Source organism: Cryptococcus neoformans, chromosome 4 (genome assembly GCF_000149385.1).
Source record: "Cryptococcus neoformans var. neoformans B-3501A chromosome 4, whole genome shotgun sequence".
In the NCBI taxonomy this organism is placed as follows: Eukaryota; Fungi; Basidiomycota; class Tremellomycetes; order Tremellales; family Cryptococcaceae; genus Cryptococcus; species Cryptococcus deneoformans.
Window position 1 is genome coordinate 856398 of NC_009180.1, and position 20804 is coordinate 877201.

The 20804-nt window shown below is 49.2% G+C and overlaps 10 protein-coding genes across 10 annotated transcripts in view; 5 read left to right on the top strand and 5 right to left on the bottom strand.

The window, feature by feature from the left end:
* The window catches only part of CNBD2900 (hypothetical protein), a gene marked incomplete at both ends in the record, with an annotated part of 1245 nt that extends 37 nt beyond the window's left edge, over positions 1–1208 (bottom strand). The window contains 3 exons of the mRNA XM_770789.1: positions 1–482; positions 543–927; positions 1018–1208. The exon at positions 1–482 is cut by the window's left edge and continues 37 nt beyond it. Of these exons, the coding sequence (XP_775882.1) occupies positions 1–482; positions 543–927; positions 1018–1208 (1058 nt within the window). The remainder of the gene's footprint in view (positions 483–542; positions 928–1017) is intronic.
* A 223-nt stretch (positions 1209–1431) lies between these two features.
* On the top strand, positions 1432–2541 carry CNBD2910 (hypothetical protein; the record flags this gene model as incomplete). Its single annotated transcript, XM_770790.1, has 6 exons — positions 1432–1623; positions 1673–1815; positions 1878–1994; positions 2045–2146; positions 2205–2364; positions 2416–2541. The coding sequence occupies 6 exons, from the start codon at positions 1432–1434 to the stop codon at positions 2539–2541; spliced, it is 840 nt and encodes a 279-aa protein (XP_775883.1).
* Positions 2542–2600: 59 nt separating this feature from the next.
* Positions 2601–3245, bottom strand: CNBD2920 (hypothetical protein; the record flags this gene model as incomplete). Its single annotated transcript, XM_770791.1, has 1 exon — positions 2601–3245. One exon carries the CDS (start codon positions 3243–3245, stop codon positions 2601–2603), a length of 645 nt encoding a protein of 214 aa, XP_775884.1.
* A 342-nt stretch (positions 3246–3587) lies between these two features.
* Positions 3588–4525, top strand: CNBD2930 (hypothetical protein; the record flags this gene model as incomplete). Its single annotated transcript, XM_770792.1, has 2 exons — positions 3588–4437; positions 4479–4525. The coding sequence occupies 2 exons, from the start codon at positions 3588–3590 to the stop codon at positions 4523–4525; spliced, it is 897 nt and encodes a 298-aa protein (XP_775885.1).
* A 4638-nt stretch (positions 4526–9163) lies between these two features.
* On the top strand, positions 9164–10522 carry CNBD2940 (hypothetical protein; the record flags this gene model as incomplete). The annotated part of the gene is made up of 5 exons (XM_770793.1): positions 9164–9982; positions 10040–10063; positions 10118–10176; positions 10242–10350; positions 10415–10522. 5 exons carry the CDS (start codon positions 9164–9166, stop codon positions 10520–10522), a joined length of 1119 nt encoding a protein of 372 aa, XP_775886.1.
* A 184-nt stretch (positions 10523–10706) lies between these two features.
* Positions 10707–12788, bottom strand: CNBD2950 (hypothetical protein; the record flags this gene model as incomplete). Its single annotated transcript, XM_770794.1, has 5 exons — positions 10707–11129; positions 11195–11314; positions 11373–12084; positions 12169–12541; positions 12620–12788. 5 exons carry the CDS (start codon positions 12786–12788, stop codon positions 10707–10709), a joined length of 1797 nt encoding a protein of 598 aa, XP_775887.1.
* Positions 12789–13315: 527 nt separating this feature from the next.
* CNBD2960 (hypothetical protein) lies at positions 13316–14426 on the bottom strand (the record flags this gene model as incomplete). Its single annotated transcript, XM_770795.1, has 5 exons — positions 13316–13505; positions 13563–13688; positions 13756–14118; positions 14169–14310; positions 14363–14426. The coding sequence occupies 5 exons, from the start codon at positions 14424–14426 to the stop codon at positions 13316–13318; spliced, it is 885 nt and encodes a 294-aa protein (XP_775888.1).
* Positions 14427–14612: 186 nt separating this feature from the next.
* Positions 14613–15141, top strand: CNBD2970 (hypothetical protein; the record flags this gene model as incomplete). The annotated part of the gene is made up of 6 exons (XM_770796.1): positions 14613–14635; positions 14681–14703; positions 14757–14786; positions 14836–14867; positions 14921–15004; positions 15061–15141. 6 exons carry the CDS (start codon positions 14613–14615, stop codon positions 15139–15141), a joined length of 273 nt encoding a protein of 90 aa, XP_775889.1.
* Positions 15142–15444: 303 nt separating this feature from the next.
* Positions 15445–17054, top strand: CNBD2980 (hypothetical protein; the record flags this gene model as incomplete). Its single annotated transcript, XM_770797.1, has 5 exons — positions 15445–16099; positions 16243–16639; positions 16711–16806; positions 16870–16944; positions 17018–17054. 5 exons carry the CDS (start codon positions 15445–15447, stop codon positions 17052–17054), a joined length of 1260 nt encoding a protein of 419 aa, XP_775890.1.
* Positions 17055–17431: 377 nt separating this feature from the next.
* Positions 17432–20664, bottom strand: CNBD2990 (hypothetical protein; the record flags this gene model as incomplete). The annotated part of the gene is made up of 12 exons (XM_770798.1): positions 17432–17527; positions 17579–17797; positions 17863–17936; positions 17995–18133; positions 18195–18587; positions 18649–18830; positions 18880–19083; positions 19139–19641; positions 19694–20025; positions 20081–20274; positions 20327–20566; positions 20607–20664. The coding sequence occupies 12 exons, from the start codon at positions 20662–20664 to the stop codon at positions 17432–17434; spliced, it is 2634 nt and encodes an 877-aa protein (XP_775891.1).
* Positions 20665–20804: the final 140 nt, after the last annotated feature.

Here is a 20804-nt window from a genome sequence, read left to right on the forward strand (position 1 = left end):
CCACTAGCTTGTGCCCACTTGGCATCTCCTACGACTCGTTTGCCTTGAGTCTCGGCATGCGATTCTGCATGCGCCGCCGACGTCTTGTCCTTCTTCGGCCCGCCCAAGAGGAGACCAGCACCAATCACTCCGGCTAGGATCCAAGCGCCTCTCTTCTCATCCTGGTTCAGTCCACGACTGTTATACTTGTATTCGCTGGAGCCACCCTGAGGAACGCCAACCTTGGGAAGCTGCAAGCCTAGAGAAGTCCATGCAGCCGCAGGCGCAGAGAACACTGATGTGGCGATGGACTCGAGTGAGGGTACCGAAGACGAGAGTTTTTCCACAGCAAATTCGAGAGAATGGGCATCGGACTGGTCATGAGAAGCATGAACCGGTCCGCCTGCGGGGTGGGTGGAAGCAGACGCGACTGTGAGCACCTTGGGGTCTGTAGATGCAGAAGACGGATAGGAATGAGCAGAGAAATTATCAGGGATGAGGGGCTACGGGGGTAGCATTAGTTGCTGCTCGGCGGTGACTTTTGTGATTGTAAACGAACGTACGATAACCTGATCGATTTCTTCGTCGGCACTGACGCTAGGCATCCTCACATCCAAAGTTTCGCCAGCACCTTCAGTGCCAACCTTACTTTCAGGCAGCCCCGGAGCGACAGTCACTTGTTCTGGAGGAACTGTGTCCGGGTTCACAGCCGAGGTTCTCTGCGAGATCACTTGGGGTCCGGGGCCAGTAACGGAGACCCCTGGTGCGACGTTGGGGTCAACCTCCGCATCCTTGGATGAAGTCCCGGTCTTTGGGGCGTCAGACAACTTGCCAGACCGAGAAAGTGAGGTAGTGGAAGAAATGGAGCGGACCGAGGACGGGATTGGAGGGACAGGCGGCAGAAGAGATGAGGTCTCTGCAGACTCGAGACGGGAAACCAAAGTGGCTCTGGAAGCAGGCAGAGTTAGATACTAGCCAGCCGGATGCCATACATGCAAAGTCGGCCAGGCCAACCCTGCATAGCAGATCTGTACTCACTTGTTACCTTGTTGGGAAAGGCCACGTTTCTTCAGCTCGGCCTTGAGAGTGACCACAGTCTCCGTCTTCCACTTTGTCTGGGAGGTGAGGAGGACAGCGGACGCGAGAGTCCTGGCTGGTGGTGTGGCAGGGGAGGGGCGGGAAGGGGTTGCGGCCCTGAGGAGGCCTGAGGAGAGCCTTCGTCTGATCATTGCGGGGAGATGGGATAACAGATTGCAGTGACGTTGGGAAGAGCGTTATGTACCGGTGGAGCGGAGCGGTTGTTTGTCCAGGACGCGCCGGATCGGGACAGTTCGGCGATACGTCACGTGACGCGGCTATTGTGGCGGGCTGCGACCGATTACGTATTACGTCAACCCCCCAAGCTGCCATCATAATAGAGCCGCCCAGACGATACGATTTACACCGCACACCATGCGCTCCCTCCCCTCCACCCTCGTACACCGCCTCTTCTCCGTCGCCACCTCCCTCCTGCTCTTCCTCCTCGCGCTCGGACCCATCCCACACCATGTCGCTTTCGTCATGGATGGCAACAGACGATACGCGAGAGAGCTCGGTCAGCAAGTAGAGAGTGGCCATGCTGAAGGTTTCAATGCCCTCAGAAGAGTGAGCTGCCGCTACTCGCAGCTCCGTACCTACTAATCGTACATGCAAGACTCTCGAGATATGCCTACGATTGAGAATAAGAGCAGTGTCGATATACGCCTTTGCTATAGACAACTTCAGCAGGTCAGAAAAGGAAGTCGGTGCTCTGATGAATCTCGCCAAGCAGCGTCTTGCAGAGCTGTGTGAACATGGGTGCGCATGTCTCAGTCTACAGCCTTTTATTTACCAGTGATAACGCGATTTATCCTTGTAAGAGACCTGCTGGAAGAGTATGGCGTCAAGATACGCTTTATAGGCCAGCTTGATATGCTGCCACCTGATGTGCTCCAAGCCGTCCGCGACATGGAGGCTATGACCCAGGATAACAAAAAGTGAGCCTTTTGTTGTTCTGGAAATCTACAGCTGATAAGTTACTCTGCAGTGGCGTATTGAATGTATGCTGTCCGTACGCTTCTCGGGATGAGATCACCACTGCGATGAAGGAAAGCGTTCGGCGGGCATATGAGGGAGAGCTTGCTCCGAGGTGAATAAAACCCGGCTGTCCAGTGATCGGTTAACGAGGATGCTAATAACGCTTAAAGTGATATCACAGCTAAGGATGTGTTCGATTCGCTGGGAGTGTCTAAAGCAATCAACACTGTGGACAAGAGTCTGTTCGTCAATCCCGAAGAGCCAGAAAAACTTGATATACTCGTCCGAACATCAGATGTCAAAAGACTAAGTGATTTCATGATGTGGCAGGTGAGTTCATTTTCCAGAAAATATGGACAAATACCGACTGAGTATCGATAGGCTTCAGACGATACCCAGCTGCACTTTGTCAAAACCTACTGGCCAGAGTTTGGATTATCAGATATGTTACCCATTCTTCTTGGATGGCAACAAAAGGCATGGATGCGGAAACTTGGTTGGTGTTGAACGCGAGTGTCGAGTGGTATTGTGTGATGCATCTTACGATCTAAAGACTCTATAACGAATTAATCGCAACTACCATCTTCCGGCCCGTCTTTCCATCTCACGTCCAAATTTTTGATATCACATCCAAATTTCTCTTTCCCCAATTTTTCATTAACCTCGTTATGCCTCTCGCAGAGCCATTTCATCAAACTCTCTCTCCCACTGACATCGGGCGGATGTCGGCGCATATCCTTTTGGAAGTCCGTGGCACACCACGAGCAGGGATAAAGCAAAGACAGTGAAGAGAGGAGATTAAGCATACTGGACTGGGTCTGTGGGGGTGCGTTGATTGGATAATAAGCAGCGGTAGTATGCAGAAAAGTCCATGTAGAGCGCCCAAGGGCTGCGGTGTCAGGTGGACAATTTGACCGGTCTGGCGTTCGGTCTAACGGTGCGTTGGTAGGAGCTTTTGAGGCGCCTGCACCAGACAGCATGCTGCCGAATCCCGCCATACCGACTGCTGCCCCGGACCCAGAAACATTCTTCTTCTCAGCATCCTCTCCACCACTGGCAGCCTTCTTCTTGACTTTGATCTTGGCCCAATCTTGCCACGAGTTGCAGACTTTACATGGTTTGCCATCAGGGCCGATGATGAGGCCCGGCGGTAAATCGGGGTGTGTCTCTTTAGTGGTTTTGAGGGGTTGCGCGGGGATGTCTGTCGTCATGGGTAGCAATGGGAGAAGATGAATTGAAAGTGGACGGTTAGATATTGCTTGGTAATGAATACTAACGTATAGATTTATAAAGAGTGGTGGACCTGCAAGAGGTGATTAATTAATCGCTAACCGAGGAGTCGCGGGGGGCTTTTCGGTGCTCTGGACAAACAAAACAGATATGTACTACTAATTTATCGATATAAACCATCACAACACCTCGGGCATTCTTTCTTCGTTCCTTCCTTCCTCCCATTCACAGATAAGGATGCCCACATTCTGCCAATGCTTCCACAACCGCTAGAGCAACGCCCCTCAATTCTCCCTGTCTCTCCCTGCTCACCGTCGCTCTCCATGCAGCTTCCAGTCCCTAGCCCGGCAATCACCTATTTGCCCTCGAGACGTCATGTTATGAGCACCTGCTCCTCACCTCCCGCCAATCAGCCTTCTATCTGCAGTTTCAAAGCCGCTCGGAAGAGAGCATCCAATTGGCATGCAGGCACCGACAAGTCCAATATCAAGAGCGAAGAGGATGAGTTAGAACCTGAGGGCTCAAGTTCTTTGCGACTTGCTGGAAGGACACTGCCCCGGGGAATAGTTACTCCCGGATCAAGGCTTTCTGCGTCTCAACCGCAATATAGCAGCTCTTCATCTGCCGACGATGCCTCTTCGGCCTCGCCTGGCACACCTGGATTGTCAAGTGAGCTGACGTCGTCCCTTACTGAGAAAGCATACCACCTCGATCTTCAACATCGCAAACGCATGGCTGATACGGCTCTTCTGCCCAACCCTAAACGTCCTCGTATCGACATCAGAACGTCTTCCATACCGTCAATACTTCCGAATGTCATCAGCAACGGTAGCATGTCTCGGAATCTAGGTTTAGCCGGCCCTCAGAAGAAGGCAGCTAGGAAGAAAGCCATGGATTTGGTTATCGATCTGACAGTGCTGGACAGCGATGATGATAGTTTAATCATTGACAGCTCTGACGCAAGTGACGAGGCTGCAGATGAAAAAGATCGAGAGGATGGTGATTCATACGATTTTTCAGATCGGACTGGACGTCATACGGGAAGCCTAGCGTCTGGTGCTGGGGAAGATACTGATGAGGAGGAGATTGAAGTCATGTACCTGAAGGCTGGGAGTGTTAAGGAAAAGGAGGGTAACATGGTCAACGGATCGGCTTGCCAGGTTTCTCCTTCAAGTACGCGACATGCCGAAAGTCGGCCAATTACACCTATCGAGAAAGGGCCGTCTCCTTTGAGGGAAGTAAGAGACCTGCCGCCGCTTAATGGAACACAAATCAATGCGGGACGATTCCTCCAAGATTCGTCGCGGAATGAGGCGTGTTCACCGGTTGTCTTCGATAACAGGCCTTTAACCACACATTTGCTAGATGCAACAAACGCAAGATCCAGAGCACAAACGGCGGTGGATCTGGGTACTTCGTCACAAAACTTGAATCCTACCTGGCTAGATTCGCTTGCTTCAGCCAAGTGGTCGCCTGTTACTTTAAGCATCCAAGGAGACTTAACCGAAATGACACAGAACTGGTGAGTGCCGTTCCATTGTGTGAAGCTTTAAACATGTAATAATTGTGGCGTCCCTTCCAGGACCCCGGAAGAACGATCAGCTCATAGACGGCTGGTTCTCTTGAGAAGGGACTTGCAAGGCAAGCTGCTTCAGGTAGAAGCGCACGCGATATCTGAGATGGAGGCCGTGAATCATCGTTCAAGCTGTCTGCCTTGCTTCTTCTGGAAGGAAAGAAACATATATGTCTTTCCAGCGACAAGTGTATCTAGCGTGTTTCAAGTCTTGTTGGGGTTCGATAGACTCGCAAACGTTCAGGCTAATTGGTTGGGAAATCATTACAAAAAGCGCACGGGAATCATTGTTTTGAGAGATAATGAAGATGGGGCGAGATTTCTCGGCAGAATAGCTGAAATGTCAAGTCCCCTCAACGTAGGAAAGAAGATTGAAACGGGAAGCGAATTCTATCTGTGGGAGGATCTAGGGTCTATAATAGAAGATATAATAAAAAACCTTGTAAGTATCCGTAGGTTGTTGATATGTGTGGCCGTAGCTGGTGTAGCTGAGTGTTTTGTTGAACTACAGGTCGTGCGCCTTCCAAGAGACGGTGAGGGTGACCATTGCCCACCTGTCTTGGCGCCACATGATGCACCTCTTTCGCAACTTTTCAGCACTAGAGTTACGCTATCAAATGAGGCAACATTATTTCTTCCCCCTCAAGGTATAAATCCGACTTCTTCCACCCAAAACTTGCTGCCATCGCCAATGCCGTCATCATGTTCGTATCAACAGCTCCCACCCTCCGATCAACCGGGTTCTTATACATCCAATTTAAGGGCTTTGGATGATGATGCACAGCGATTTCCTCTAACCAATGAAGATAGACAGACAAAGGAATTTGGCACGGAAGAGCAACATGCGGAAGGCCGTTTCACATGGTCATCCATAGAATTGCGTTTTGAACCGGATCTGAAAGCCGTCACAAAAGATTGGTAAGTCTTAGGTATCATGCCTTGTTGGCAGCACACTGACTTGAAGGTCAAAGGACACTTGAAGAGCGAAGCGCCGGCCGACGTCTCATCCAACTTTCTCCTCATTGGGATGGAGCCGCTATTACGGTCAAGCTCAGAATCATCACCAGGACAGAATGGTCACCGTTTCTGACCCATATCATATCCTGCATATACTGGGAAGAAAGAGATACCTGCGTTATCGCCGACGATGATATTCTTAACGCCTTAGAAGCCCTCCTTGACGTGGGGCGTCTGACTGTGCCGCTTAAGACTTGGATCAATAACAATGTTGACAAGCATTTATCCATGATTCAAAGAAGAGATGGTAACAACGAGAAGTTTTTCTCGGAGATCCAGAATATGTCGAATCCTCATTTGGGACGGTCAGGATCATTTATCGCCAATGTCTATCCATGGGATGATTTAAAATCAATGATACAAAGGATCTTTGGTCGACTAGTACGTCAATTGATAGAAGTACAGTATAACGCATAGTTAACAGTAAAGCTTTCCTAGCTTTTACGTATTCCTGTTGATGGTGATCGCTCCCGGCCTGTACTTACCCCGTTTGATGGCCTTCGTTCACAGTTGTTCAACCCACACCCCCGTGAGTCAGCTTTGGTGCCTTTAGCATCTAGCGAGCATTTTACCGAAAGCCACCATTTCCCGGACCGCCCACATCCGCCCCATTCTGCTTTGGATACTTCAGAACCTGGATCGCGTCCTTCAGCGAGCATGGTTGGCTCTGAGCAAGCAGGGCATCTGCTTGTGGCTCGGCAATACACGCTAGGCTTACGGACGAATGCTGAGGGCGCCTTGAAAAGTACTCCCGGCGATTCTATCCTAGACGGAGCTCAGTTGCAGTCGATTCTGCAGACGGGTGCAACAGAGGACCAAAACGGATCTATTTCGCCAAGGGATAGAATCAACGGATTGAATACTGTCGGGGATCCTCGGTTGCTTATTGACGCATTCGAGCCGGAAGCCATAGTCGAAAACAGCCAAGTACATTTGTCTACTATCGGTTCCAATATCGCAGAGGCCTCGAAGGTGGGTAGAAATAGGTCGGTGGAGGTAGGAGAGACGGTTTCAAAGCAAATCGAAGAAACCTCGCAACCAGACAATGATCGTTCGTCCTCTGTTTCAGGGTCGCAGTCATCGAATCTCGATATGGAGGCAGCCTCGCAATTACCTGTAATATCGTCTGCTCTTATTTCTGTCCCTCAAACAGTTCATGAACATTCGCATACAAACGACATCCCTTCTCAACTTCCCATTTCTTCCGATCTTCTGCCATCGCTTGATGTATCGAAGTTGAGTCTCATGAATCTGTCGCAGGATTCCGCATTCTCTCATCGGGTACCCGAAGTCCAGAATGATATCCATCTGATACCGCGAGGATTTGCGCCTCAATCCAAGCTATCTATTTTTTCTCGCAGACTGCTGCACAACCAACCTCGACATCCGTTTGCTTCAGAATACATATCACGGCATCACCCTGTAACAACTAGGAAACCGTTTTTACCTCGGAACGTTCGTGCCGGTTTGTCTGGTTTAGCATCAAATGAATTCCCTAATAAACCATCATCTGTCAAATTCCAACAACGACTAAAGGAAGGTCAAGTCCGAGAGCTATGCATGAGGATCAAAAAAGGCGAAATGACTTTGGATATGCGTAATGTCGGGTTCGGAACGTTGAAGCGGGATCTAGTGGCACGGGAAAGTCAATTGAAGACAATGTAAGTTACCGGCTACATCACGCTTGGTTTACGGCGGGCTGACTTCCTGTAGGAGACAAGGTCGCCTAATCAATATCACGATCAGCAGGATTGTTCCTGTCGACGGAGGGTCTGGTTTGGTGGCTGGGTTGGATCGCGCTAGGATCAGAGTTTCGTGGGAATCGGTTAGTGGCTTTTTGCCTTTGCAATCTCATTTTTGTCCTTCACTGACCTCCTTTAGGATCCAAAACCTCTCCACGACGTCACTCTCCCTCTTCGCGACATGGCGCTTTACCAAACCCCTCTACCTCTCATTTTAGATGGAACATTTCTGAGGGCAAATAGATCCACTCATCTCCAGCTACGATTTCATGTCGATCTCTATGTTGGACAAGATTCGCAAGGTAGTTACATCTCATCCCCTATGTCGATAACATCTCCAGACGGATTTCTGCTTCCTATTGCCGATATTGCTCACATGAGAGACCGGAACGGAGCTCTTTGCTTCAACCTGGCATTGGAGTCGAATATCAGCCTTGATCCCGCAGCCTTACCCCTCGAGCCGTTATCAAATCGTGTCATACCTCGAAGGCCACGCATTCTAAATCTACTTTACATCTTCAAAGACGTACAAGGCAATGCGACTCAAGAAAAGATAGTGGATGGCTGGAAATGTGGGCTGTGCGGGCTAGAAGAGGATGTCGGGGACCTTAACGACATGAGCGAGTTAGCAGTGCACATCAAGCACTATCATAAGTATGAATGCGCAGTGCTAATTAGCGGCAACGGGGCGGAGATGGTAAGTCAACTGATCCCCCCTGTGCGCAATGCAATGATCTGATGACACTTGTAGGTTATAACATTACCGGACTGCGTCATTTTCGTGAAGCGCCATGATGCTTCTCAAGTTTTCTCGACTATTGCGGGCGATTTAACGCATCTAACGGGACAAGTCTCTCCTCATACCGGTGGAACGCCTTCACATCTACTAAATAACTTGCCGGAGACTTTATCGGTGCAAGATTCACCTGTTTCCTTTGAGAACCGCCTGCCGGCATCATACACCGACGATATTGCATCTACTGATGAGTTTACTAAGTTTACTCGACCGCCCATTTTGACAGTCCCCGGCCAACTATCCTCCCCCCAAGTATGCGTATCGTCATCTGAACCGTTGAAGAAGAGTTCTAGCGTCACAAGGTCGCCTTCATTATCTGCCAACCTTGCACAACCGCCGCCACCAACTTTAGCGACTCAAGATGTTCAGATTGAGAAAATTACTTCCTTCCCGATTCCATTCGCAGAAACTGTCCTCTCCAACTTTGATGCTCTCGGGGTTGGCTCTCCATTACCTCCTGCTGCTGGCAACTGTATCAATACTGAGTCATCCGATTCTACGGCTTGCCCCTTGTACAGCTTACCCTCCATCTCGTTATCTCCTCGATCTACGCATCAGTCAAATGGCGTTTTCAAAAGCATCTCGTCTTCAACTAGTTCCCAGAAGTCTCCCCAACTTTATGAGCCACCAGGCTTTGCATCTGCTCTGAAGAGAGATACAACTTTTTCCATAGTTGAATCAAGTCAGGGAAGGTCTGCTGCTTCGACCTCTCCGCAATCACCTTGTACAAATACCGAAGGTCAGTGTCTTGGAACCATAGGAGGCGCCTCCATGTCTCAATTGGATGATCAGCCTATGTCTCCGGGACCCTGTCAAAGCCAGTCCGTCATTGCTCGTAGGTTCTCAGCTCTTGAAGGATCCGGCTCTGGGTCACCATCTTGCCAACAGCTGGATGACCTCTCACTTCGCCGATTGTTTACCCCAGAACTCGAAGATGTTAGACTCTTGTCTGACTTTGAAACCGATGTTTCGAGAGATGCGCGGACAGAATCGCCTTCCATAGGTCCCATAACAACGTCGGCCTGGCAAATGCCAGCTCCTTCTCCTTCTATGTCTCCAAGGCATGACGACTTCCAAGAACCCTGCGTTTTGTCTAAGCTCATGATCCCTGAACAATCGCTGGAACCGATCCTTTCATCCTCCACAGGAAATGCGAAAGTTCCTCTAGAGGAGAGCTCCATTAGGCTGGCTGATACGTCAGAGCCAGTTTCTGACTCGAAATTTACAGAAGCAAAGGCCAATTTAGCTTTCATGAATGCCCAGCCTGCTTCTCATTTCGATGATTCAAGCAATGATGAGAGTATCACAATACTGGCTGGGCCAGAGACATCTATATCTAACCATTCTCACCAATCGCCAACAAACATTTCGGGTCAATCTCGTTCTCAACTTCGTGATAGTCCGCCAGCTATTGAAGACCTACGTCCCTTCACCAAGACTGGTCATGCTGGCCCTTACATGGGTAAACGAGTAAACCAGTGGACTGAGTGGAGCTCCTCATTAGAGCCGGGAACTTTAATAGACTTTATGGGTGAACTGGATAAAGTATGGGATGGAGGGCGAGTTCGACATTTGATTAGACATCAAGAGGTGAGTTGAGTTGTCTTGGTATTGTTGACTGTGACTGACGTAGCCTTTGATGAATAGTCTTTGATTTGGATACAGCATCATGTAAGATTCCAGATCATGTTTTTCATCGATGTACTAATATTATAAATTGAACAGCTTTCCCATAAACGACGGTTCCTGGCTTGTTGCTGGAATCGATGGGTTCATCAGAAAGGGTAAGGGGTTTCTTGATTCATTTCTCTACCAGGATTTTACACCCTAATGATAATGCTGTTATTAGACCTATACCGGCATATAACAAGGCAGGGTACTTAAAGCTCTGGCTGGACAGCTATGGAGTCATAATGAGCCGCGCAAAATTGTCTTATGAGGTGAAGGACTATTTGCATGTGAGTCCACGCCGTCTAGACGGCTGTCAAAATTTGGAATATCATGATTCTGACTATTTCACAGCTTCATTTTCAGAATAGACATATTTTATTGACAGACTACATTGGTGCCTGTCAGTACTGGAATCGCCTTAGAAGATCTTATTTCGATGAGCCAAGCAGGGAGACTTGAAAACCCTGTGTCCTATTTAGATTCATCTATCTTCTCGCATAGCTTCTTAAGAACAGTTGTATATAAATCATTTCATTTATGCATATCGCAATACATCATAATATAATCAATCGTTGTACACTGGCTAAGCATGTTGCTTGCATGCGCAATGATGCATCTATAGCAATGATCCGCGCAATGATCTTTATACTCCAGTTCTGGGCTGCTTTGCCTCTCCTCCCAACTCTACGTCTGCTCCTCTCTTGGCAGGCACATTGGGCCTGTTCATCATTCCCATACCCATACCACCTTGAGCGGCCGGTCCCAGAGGACCTCTTTGAAATCCTTGTCCAGTGGCCATTCCTCTACCTCTGAACCCCCCTCTGAACCCTGGTCTCCCTCGCATGGCCATACTATTATCTATTGCCCCATTCAGCCCTATTCCTGTCTGACCGCCTCCAACATTATTTTGCCCTCCCATTAACGGTAAACCGACACCCATGCCCATGCCGTTCATCATAGCCATCATCTGCATTTGAAGCAAGTTGGCCTGGAGAGTCTGCATTTGTGTTGTCAACAATGCTCGGGCGGCAGGGTTAAGATCCGGGTTGAGAAGCATCTTCTTAGCCTGCGGTGGTGAAAGATATTAGCAGAAATGAACGAAATAAATGGGGATGGACAAAAAAACCTTACTCCGAAGAGATAGTTTTGGATCATATGAGGATCGAGCAAATCCGAATTGAGTGGCTGACCATCAGCGCCTAGAATCTGGTTCTTATTTTGCTCTTTAGGTGTTAAAGAACCTTCCTCGGACTACGTGACAGCACTGGTCAGAAAAGATGGAACACGTATGTAGGACAAATGAACGTACATCGTCGGCGTTTTTATCATTTTCAGCTTCCTCCTTGACATCTCCATCCGCACTGTCGCCCTTTGCGTCCTTATTTTTCTGTAATTCGTGGTCCACATAGTTTCTAGATCTTTTGCGCAAGTCTTCATCCGGCTTCAGTCTATCCAGACTTGGAACTTTGCTTTCGCAATGCGGGCATTCGAAATCGTGATCCACCAGATATGTCTGGACACATTCCTCGCAAAAAGCGGTATTGCAGCAAGGTGTCCTGACAGCTTCCCAAACCAATTTTTTACATAAGGGACAGGTCAAGTCTGCTTCCAGGGGTTCTTGATCTCGCACATCCGCGCCAGTCAGGGCGCGCGGCTTGACCGCTGCTTGCTTTTGCCATTGCCTTTGGTCTGGTACAGCCTTGACAAATCCACCATCGGCCGTAAGCATAGCACCACCAGAAGAACCTTCGGCTCCGACAGGTGTCTCTACAGTCTTGAGGAAACTCCTGGGAATACCGGTGACTCGGACGAAACGCTTGCGCTCGGCGGCTGCAGGGTCATCGTTTTCGGGACAATTTTGAATCCAGTGCCCTTTTTGGCCACAGCGATAACAGATATAGCCGACCGGCGGTTCTTTTTCGGGTCCAAGGCTAAAGTCATACTTTTGACTAGCACCGGCAACTGCTGACCCAGAAGGCTTGTTTGCTCGTGCAGCTCTTGCTGCTGGGGCTCGATAGCCACTGAAGAAGAAAAAAGGGAAAAAAAAAGATGCGAGGTCAGCGCCAAACAGCTCTTATGGAATAGACTGGGATTGATAAACCTACGCCGACATGTCTTCCTGCATCTGCTCCCAAGTCTCTGCACCTTGCGCCAAGATGGCTTGAATCTTGGCATCTTCATCCTTATCGCCCGTGGACACTTGAACCTTTTCCGCGGGCTTTTCCTCCTTTCCATCAAATCTCTTGCTTAAACTGCCATATGTGCCACCGGCACTTCTAATACCTTTTGTCAGATTCTTGTCGAGCATGGCTTGACGCGCGTGGGATTCTACACGGTGGTCGCCTGTAAGAGCCTCGGCTGCAGTCGTACCAGCAATATAATCTGCTGCAGAACCGCGACCTTTTCCCAAAGATGGGGGGAGACGGCGGGCTACGAGTGAGGACGATCGAGGGATTTGTTGGTTATCATCTTTGAGTTCTATAAAGATAACACCATGTTGTTAGCTATGTTATGTAAAAAAAAAACAAAAAACAGAGAAGAGAAAACACCACACACCTTCTCCAGTGACATTGTCGTAGATGCTGAGATCGAAATCTTTGCCGTTGCCCATCTTATTATTCAAGATGATCTCCCTCTTCAGATCAAATACGGAGATGTGAGTGCCGTCGAAAGTCACACGAGACTCATCTCGACCAGCACCCCAGCGATAAAATACTGTCGACATGGTGAAGGATCGATGAGAAAGGTGTTAAATGAGAGACAGATGAGGTAAGAACGCAGTGGCGATGGTACGAGCGAATTCGATGTCGAGATCCGGGTAATGTGAGAGACTACGATTGCATATAAAGGCGAGCGAGCGTTGTGTTGCAGATGGTGTGGAGGGCGGAAAGTGTCTCGAGACAGGAAAGGCGATTATGAGGATGAAAAAAAGTGGGTGAGAAGACGAGGACGAGGAAACGAGACGGAGTGCTAATAAAGAAGATGCGTGTATCAACGGAAGCAATTTATTCATGCACCAGTAACTGCCTGCAAATGCATATAACTATACACTTTTCACACCTTTTGCTATAGCATATCAAGATCAACTAATGCGTCTACACCTATCCCGCCCGACCTTTAAAGATAAAAAGAAGATAGAGGCCAGTTATGTACAGATTCGTCAGAAGCATGGAACACAACTGAGGCGGAGTCTCCGCTGACTAAGTGACAGTAATGAAAAACGAATCCTTGCTCTTGTGAACATGCGCTACTCTATACACTTTTCTTGAGTACTTCTGCCTCACTGTCGGCCTCTGCCAATTTTCTGGCAGCCCTGCGCTTTGCCGCATCAACTGCCTCCTGGGCTTCCTTCTCGTTGTCGATCCATCGGAAAGTGGTCGGAGGGTACTGAGTTGCAGATGCGGCTGCTGCATCAGCAAACCAAAATACGAGACCGGGAGAGCTACGTTGCGCCAAGTCAGAGTTCGAGTTTCAGAGTCGTAAGAGGACATTTACTTACGCAGGTCGGACGCGTGAGCAAGGAAGTCCAGCTTCAGGCTGATCAAGAATGGTATGTAGCATCTCAGTCTTTTCCTTGCCAGTCGCCACAAAGACAGCCCTATAGCAGTGGTTCAAGACAGGGAAACTAGGAAAAGTCAAGTCAGCCAGATTGTCCATCGCAACTACTTGTCGGTACATCCGCGGATACTCACGTCATAGTGATTCTCCTTGCAGGTCCTCGCGGCGCGTCATCGATAAAGCTGACCCATGCGTCTTTCTCACTGAGGATTTCATGCCCCGGGAATAGACTCGCGGTCTCACCGTCTGGGCCTATACCCAACAGCATCAGGTCAAAGGTAGGATACCTCGCGGCGTTTGAGGCGGCGAAATGGTTCACAAGCTGCTTCTCGTACTGGTCTGCCAACTCCTCGAGATCGTCAAGCTGGTTGATGTCGATGGTGTGAATCTGCTCCCTAGGAATGGGTACATGGGAAAGGAACGAGAGGTAGTTTGAGCGGTAGTTGGAATCTTCGTCCTCAAGAGGCACGGCGGCCTCGTCGACAAAGAAGACCTCCCTGTCGGCGGGTCAGCCAGGGTTCGCGATAGACGCGGAAACGATACGCACCACTTGTCCCACTGTACATTTTGCTGGCCGACCAATCCCCTCAGATTGGCGGCAAGCGATCCACGGGAGAGGGCGATGGTGAATTTTCCGCGCTTATCGACGGCATCCCGCTGGGCCTTGACGACGAAGTTGGCGAGGGAGTCTGCTGGGGTCAGCGGGGCGGCTATGGGCGGGCGGGGGAGCAGGGGACGCACCGACGAGGACTTCAGTGTCCGGGAAGCTGTAGAAGACGGGGGGGGCTGGTGGCTGGGGGGGCATTGTGTGGGTGGTGGAAGTGGAGTGCAGAGTGCGGGAGATGGGAAACGGAAGTAATGGGTGGCGGGCCGTGGGGCGGTGGCGCTCGGCACTGGGGGACTTCCGCACTGGGGCACTTCCCGCACTGGGGGACTTCCACCCGCACTTCACAATTCGCCTCCCCACCATCTTCTTCGTCAACCACACACAATGGCTGCAGTCCGCTGGGCAAAGTACGTCGCTCTCCGCCCACACATCCTCGCTGACCCCGCGCACAGGTTCACAGTATATTCGTCGCTCAGTGAGTCCCCGCTGCGAGCATCCTTGCACGCCTCAAGCTCACCTCTGCTACAGTCATTGGGGCTGGTGTATGGCTCCAGTCAAGTACGATCTGTCCGTCTTGACGCCGATTTAGTCTGACTCGTTATCGCAGAAACCGTCCCTAGCGAAAAGGAGCTGTACAGCGTGAGTGCTATGACACAGCGTATCCAAAGCGGGAACTGAAAGAGTGCATACAGCAACTCTCTCCCCAATTAAAGAACAAGATGGACCAGATCGTCCGCCACCGAGAAGGGAGCCAGACAATGAAAGAGCGGTTAGAGGTGAGTGGCCAGGTCCATCGTAGCCAAGGACTGCCTAACGGTACTGTGTGCTGCAGGAAGCCGGCGAGAAGGACCAGGTCGTCTGGGGTGACCAGCTCAATACTAAGCGCAAACCTCTTTTTCCGGATAGGCATTGATGACCGCTGCAACGTATTCCATTTGTGTATAGTACTCCAGGTGTATGCATCTAGCTACGTAGTACGGCAGCGCGTGGTAGGATATCGCAATTTTCTTTGCGTCGTCGTTTCGATTTGCCTGCGCAGCTGCCCTGCGACGGCGCTGCTTATATTACTGTGCACTTCTCGTTACCTTCCAGATTTTGACTTGGCCCAGGGCTTTGGAAATGCATAAACCTATAAATAGTAGACCGAAATGGTATCACAGCTACATGCATTCATGTCCATTACTCTCTTATTCCGACTGCAGCAGAACCGTCTTCCATGCCCCTCGCCACCCGTCCACATCCCCGCCTCCTCTCCCCGATCCTCGCCCTTCTTTTCATCATATTCGCATTATCCTCTCTCTTCTCCCTTTTCGCCAACTCCACCTCTATTCTCAATTTCGTACCTACCGCACTTGTCAAGGGCGAGCGAACACCGGGCTGCAGAGGAAATGCTGCCATCTCAATCCAGAACCTTCTTGATGCTGGCGCTAGACATGTCGCTGAATCAAATAGACTTTTCGATGCCACTGGCGCAAAAAGGGACCTTGGAATAGACCTTGGAGAAAATTGGACTTTGCAAAGCTATGCCAGTTACCTGGAAAATATCTGGCAAGAGTTTCTCCAGGAGCCTCAAGGATCTAATGCGGATCACCCCACCCTCCAAACCGTTCTTTCATATACATCCCTCTTGCCCCGAGAGCAAGGGAGTGAAACAGCTATTCCCAAATTCATTTACACAACCGATCTTTTGGAACCTCAACAGCTTCCTGAGCAGTTTCAATCCTGGATCACCCAAAATCCGGAATGGACCACCATGTTTGTAAATGATGCGGAGATTGATACCTGGCTGGAAGATAGGTTGGGTGCTGGAGAGGTTAAAACTAAAGCACAAGAGGAATTATTGGCTCTGAAGGAAAGCTACGGGGTGGTTCGTGCGGATTTATTCAGGTGGGTTGCATCCCAAGTTGCACCTCCAGGTGAAAAGCTGTATAAAGACGACTGGCTGATTTTGCTTTCTGCTATACCTGCAGGTACCTTGTCCTTTTGCTCAACGGTGGCGTTTACACCGATACAGATACAGCCAGTGTCCTTCCCATCGCCCAGTGGGCCCGTAGTCCCACCGTCGCTCCAGTTGCTCCCCTTCTTACGGCCATCCCGCAACTGATATCCATCATTCAAGATCCCTCCTCGCAAACACTTCCTTCAACCCCTTCAACCTCTAAACCCTCATTGGTTGTTGCCATTGAATCCGATGCATTGTCCACCGGAGCAAACTGGAGAGAACAATCTTTCGCAAGATCTATCCAGATCGTTCAATGGACAATTATGGCCAATAGAGGACATCCCGTCCTGTTGGACGTGATCGGAATGGCCCTGAAAAAGTCGGAAGAAATAAGGCTGATGAAATCAAACAATGATCAAGTCAGAAAAGAAGATGTAAACATATTGAACTGGTCAGGTCCAGGCGCATTGTAGGTTCTCCCGACCCGTTCCGTGTCAAACATCAAACGCCACCCTTGCTGATAACACATATCGTCCCCAGCACCGATGCCGTTTTCCGATACCTCTTCGTTCGTTACGGATTTCATCCAGCCCAGGCCTCAGGTCTCAAGGAGCCATTACAAATCGGAGATGTGATGTACGTTGGTCTCAATTCCTGGTAATAATAACCCACCTGCTGATGTTGTTGAATAAAAAACAGCATCATGCCCGTTCATTCTTTCAGAGCCGATGCTTCAGAAGGGTTTCAGGGAGAACATAGAGTGGTATGGCACGGGTGAGTAAATCTTGGAGTGATCAATCACGGAAACAACGCTGACTGGACTCCCAATCATTGCAACAATAAATAGATTCTTTGGAAGATGGAAAGGCAAAACGGATAAATAAGCTTTGAAAAGAATAGGACAAAAAAGTCTACAAATGGTCATGTTGCCTTTTGAGTTTGTCTTGCTGTAGAGTTTGCAATGTGTGTAAAAGTAGCAAAGTAGAGCATATTTTTGTTGTAAACGGTCTGCCTGCCATCATACATAGCATCAATATATGAACATATTCAATAGAGTATAGTGTGGTTAGCCACTCAAACAAGAGATATCACTTCGTGATCGTCAATTGTCAGAAAACCAGTACAATTCGATTTTCCGTAACAGTTCTGCACCACGATCCACCCACGGGAGTACTGTTACACATCGTCCGTGAGGACCTGATTTCACATTAAGTGTAAGTTGCATGTAGGCTGTATTGATTTCTATTCGGCATAATGCCTGTTACTTTTTGGTAGTGAGTAATGGTTTAAGATTGTCCAAAGACGCCTTGCGAGCATTCATAAGATTCTCGAAAACATCCTGGAGATAAACATCCTCCTACCTTATATCAGCCATCATCGTGGTTGCACATCGACATGAACAACTTACATCGAACAAGCTGCTTAGACAGTCCCACTTGACCTCATCCTCTCCTCGAACAGCATCCAGTCGCTTGTTCAATTCCACCATAGTAGTATTTTTCAAATCTTGTATTTCGTTCCTAAGATCGGCAATGAAAGCTGAAAGTTGGGTCGGTTTCTTTTTGCCTTTCACAGGCTTAGCGGCTTCCGTAGCGCGTGAAAGGACCAGATCAGTGATCTTGATGAGCTTTTCGGTTGTATTAGCCAGACCTCGCAACGGTCCTAAATAACCAAAAAAAAAAGGCCACATACTTGAGCAAGAGAGATATACGACTGTATCAATGACCACCGCGAGGTGTGGTCACCACAACAGATGCGAATATTTTCTACCACGAGTCGGTGAGTCATTTCATCTATTCAGCAACACTAATGTCCATCACTTACCACTGAATATGCCTTTGAGTGACTTTTCTTGTTCTTCAGATTCGGCAGCCTCAGTTGAGGGCTTTAATGCCTTGGATGCAGCCTTGAGCACATTAGATCCACTTTCAACCAAGGCTTGCTCGTGATCTAATAAAGCTTCCTAAGTCAAGCATCAGCATGTGACTTGATTGATTGCCTTGCAGCAGAGATAAAATACTAACTAAACCTTCAAACTCCAAATCTAAAACTTGTCCATTATTGATAAACTCGCCAACAACCAGCCAGAATCGTCCCATAATCTTCACCCAGTCGTCTGCTATTGGCCTCCCACCTAGTTCCGTAATATCCTTTGTGAGTTTCCGTTTACCGCCAATCTCTTGAATGAGATCCCAGTTCCTCAAATCGATCATTTCGGCCTTCAGCGATTTCTGTAAACGTCTGGTCAATTGGGGTGGGAAAGGCACGGTTGGGGAATTGAAGGCGTGAAGGCGGGCTTGCTCAATTGCAAGGACATGGGAGGAGAGAGAATCATGGAGAGAGGAGGCGAGATGCCTGATGGATGTGATTTTGGAATAGGTTTCATTGCCGAGGCATTCTTTAACGTACTCGGGAAACTAGGCGGCCCCGCGTCGTTAGCCTGTGACGCGATTAATCCACAAAAGGAACAAAACTTACGTCGGAAGCGGTACGCTGGTACATATTAAGGGCTTTATCGGTGTGACTTGACCAGATGCCGACGTTCTTGGCCATCAGGGCTTCAATGGCTCCCCGTTCAACAATGACATGCAAAAGATTATCGAGTTGAATTTCAGACAGGCCGAGTGTGGTCAGATGCGGTCCTATAAGGGATGCAGCGCCTACAAGAATATTCAGCACATCGCTATGAAGGCATTCTACTAGACTTACCGATTAACCTGTATAAACGGATTAACAGGTAGTGCGCATGCATACATATGGGGCTTTCTTGACAAATCTTCTCCAAACAAAGGATGGACTTATACAGTGGTACCATGTTCTTTGGCGAAGAGTGCCACATGATAAGCAAGAGGTTGACTGTAAGCAAACCAATGGGATCAGATGATTGGACATCGGTCTTCGCAAGATTTCTACCTATACTCAAGCTTTTAATGAGCGTATGAAGATATACGAGAATATGTCTCCTCACCATATTGGAGTCCTTCGAGATACAGTCTCCAGTACTTTTCGATATCTTCGTTTGTTGGCATCCAGTCCGCGTCCTTCTCCATGAGGAGAATGATGTAAGCATTTGAAATTTCTTTGAAGGAGGTTTCATCATGGTGCTGCTGAACAGCACGAGCTTTCAAAAAGTTCTCGACCATCGTCTTCCGCTTCTCGTTCTCCCGTGAAATCGCTATTAACTCTGTAACGATCGATCCCTTCGAACCCCAGCGGTTCCAGTACTGTTCAACTTTGTCCAGCCATTCCTCGTCGTCCATCAGATGAGAAGAGATATCCGTCTCGGAAGCGAATTTTGTGTCGTGAAGAACCATGTCAAACTCCAGCTGGGCAAGCTGGGGCGCACGTTCCTTTTGACCGATCTGCTCAACCAAGGACTTGAGTAGAGCAGTGGTGCTTCGCATGGAGTCAGGATCGGTAGAATTTTGCGTAGCCAACAGTAGATATCGGTAGAACGCATAGTTGCGCTGTCTGTGTAGTGGTGTAAGTTTCTACGGGCGATAGGCTATCAAGTCGCACATACGATCCGTCATCTTTTTGCAACATCCCCGCGACCCATTCCCTTTCTGCCTCCCATTCCTTCTGCCCTTCTTTTCCACATCTTGCCACGGCAGCCTTGACAGTCTCCATCCTCCACCAAAGCCTCGCCAAACTTCCCTCCTGTGCCTGCTGTCTGGCCAGCGTCAACAAATCGCCAGGCTGGTCACTGGATAAAAGGATCTGGGCGCGAAGCCAAAAAATGTCCGAAGTCTCGCATGTGTTGCCTGTTGTAGAAAGGAGCACTTGGGCAATTTTCAGAGAGTTTGCGGGTGCTGGACATGGATAAGGGTTGGAAGGGGTAGGTTGAGGGGCTTTCTGTTAAACGGCGACACGTCAGCCGAGCTATTGAAATCCAGACGGAAGGACGCACCTGAACCCATTCAGCCCAAGCGGCCAATCGGGCCCATTTGGGATCACGGGTAGCATTGAACATCTTCCGGCTGCTCTGCACCATAGTAGACACATCCCAAGCGGCCGCTGAATGCAAGAAAACCTGTTCAAGGAGTTGGTATGTTTCTGGATGGAGGTCATACAGGTCTTGGTACACTTTCTGGGCAAGGTCCACTACAAGTCCATCAGCTCATGTTTCTGTCAGTCGACTGAATCTGCTACTTGCGTCTGCCCATGTTCCTGAGGGTAAGAGTACACCACCATACGCCTCTGCCCGTCATTTCCTTCTTAGGTCCGGCGAGTGCCTGAATTTGCTTGTAGACCTGGAGAATGTCGCTTTCCTCTGCGCCCGTTTTCTGCATGATGTACATGTTGACGATGAGAGCTGGCTGAGACTTGGGGTGCTTCTTGAGGTAGCGGGCGATAGTTTGTTGTGCAGGGACGATGCGGTGGAGGGAGATATCGTCTGCGCTTGTGAGCTGTGAATGTATGCCGGGGAGACGTACCGTATACAGACTGGAGCTTGCGCTCCTCTGTCTCCCATGCTAGAAGCTGTCTGGACATGGCTGTTTGCTGTTGTTGACAAGTTACTCGCCGTCGTTCTTCGCCTTTTCTGTCTCCCTTTGCCGGGAAATACGTAATCAACCCAGAAATTCGTCCCTCCCCATTGGCGCTGCCAAGGTGCGTCATAATCGCATCTTCTC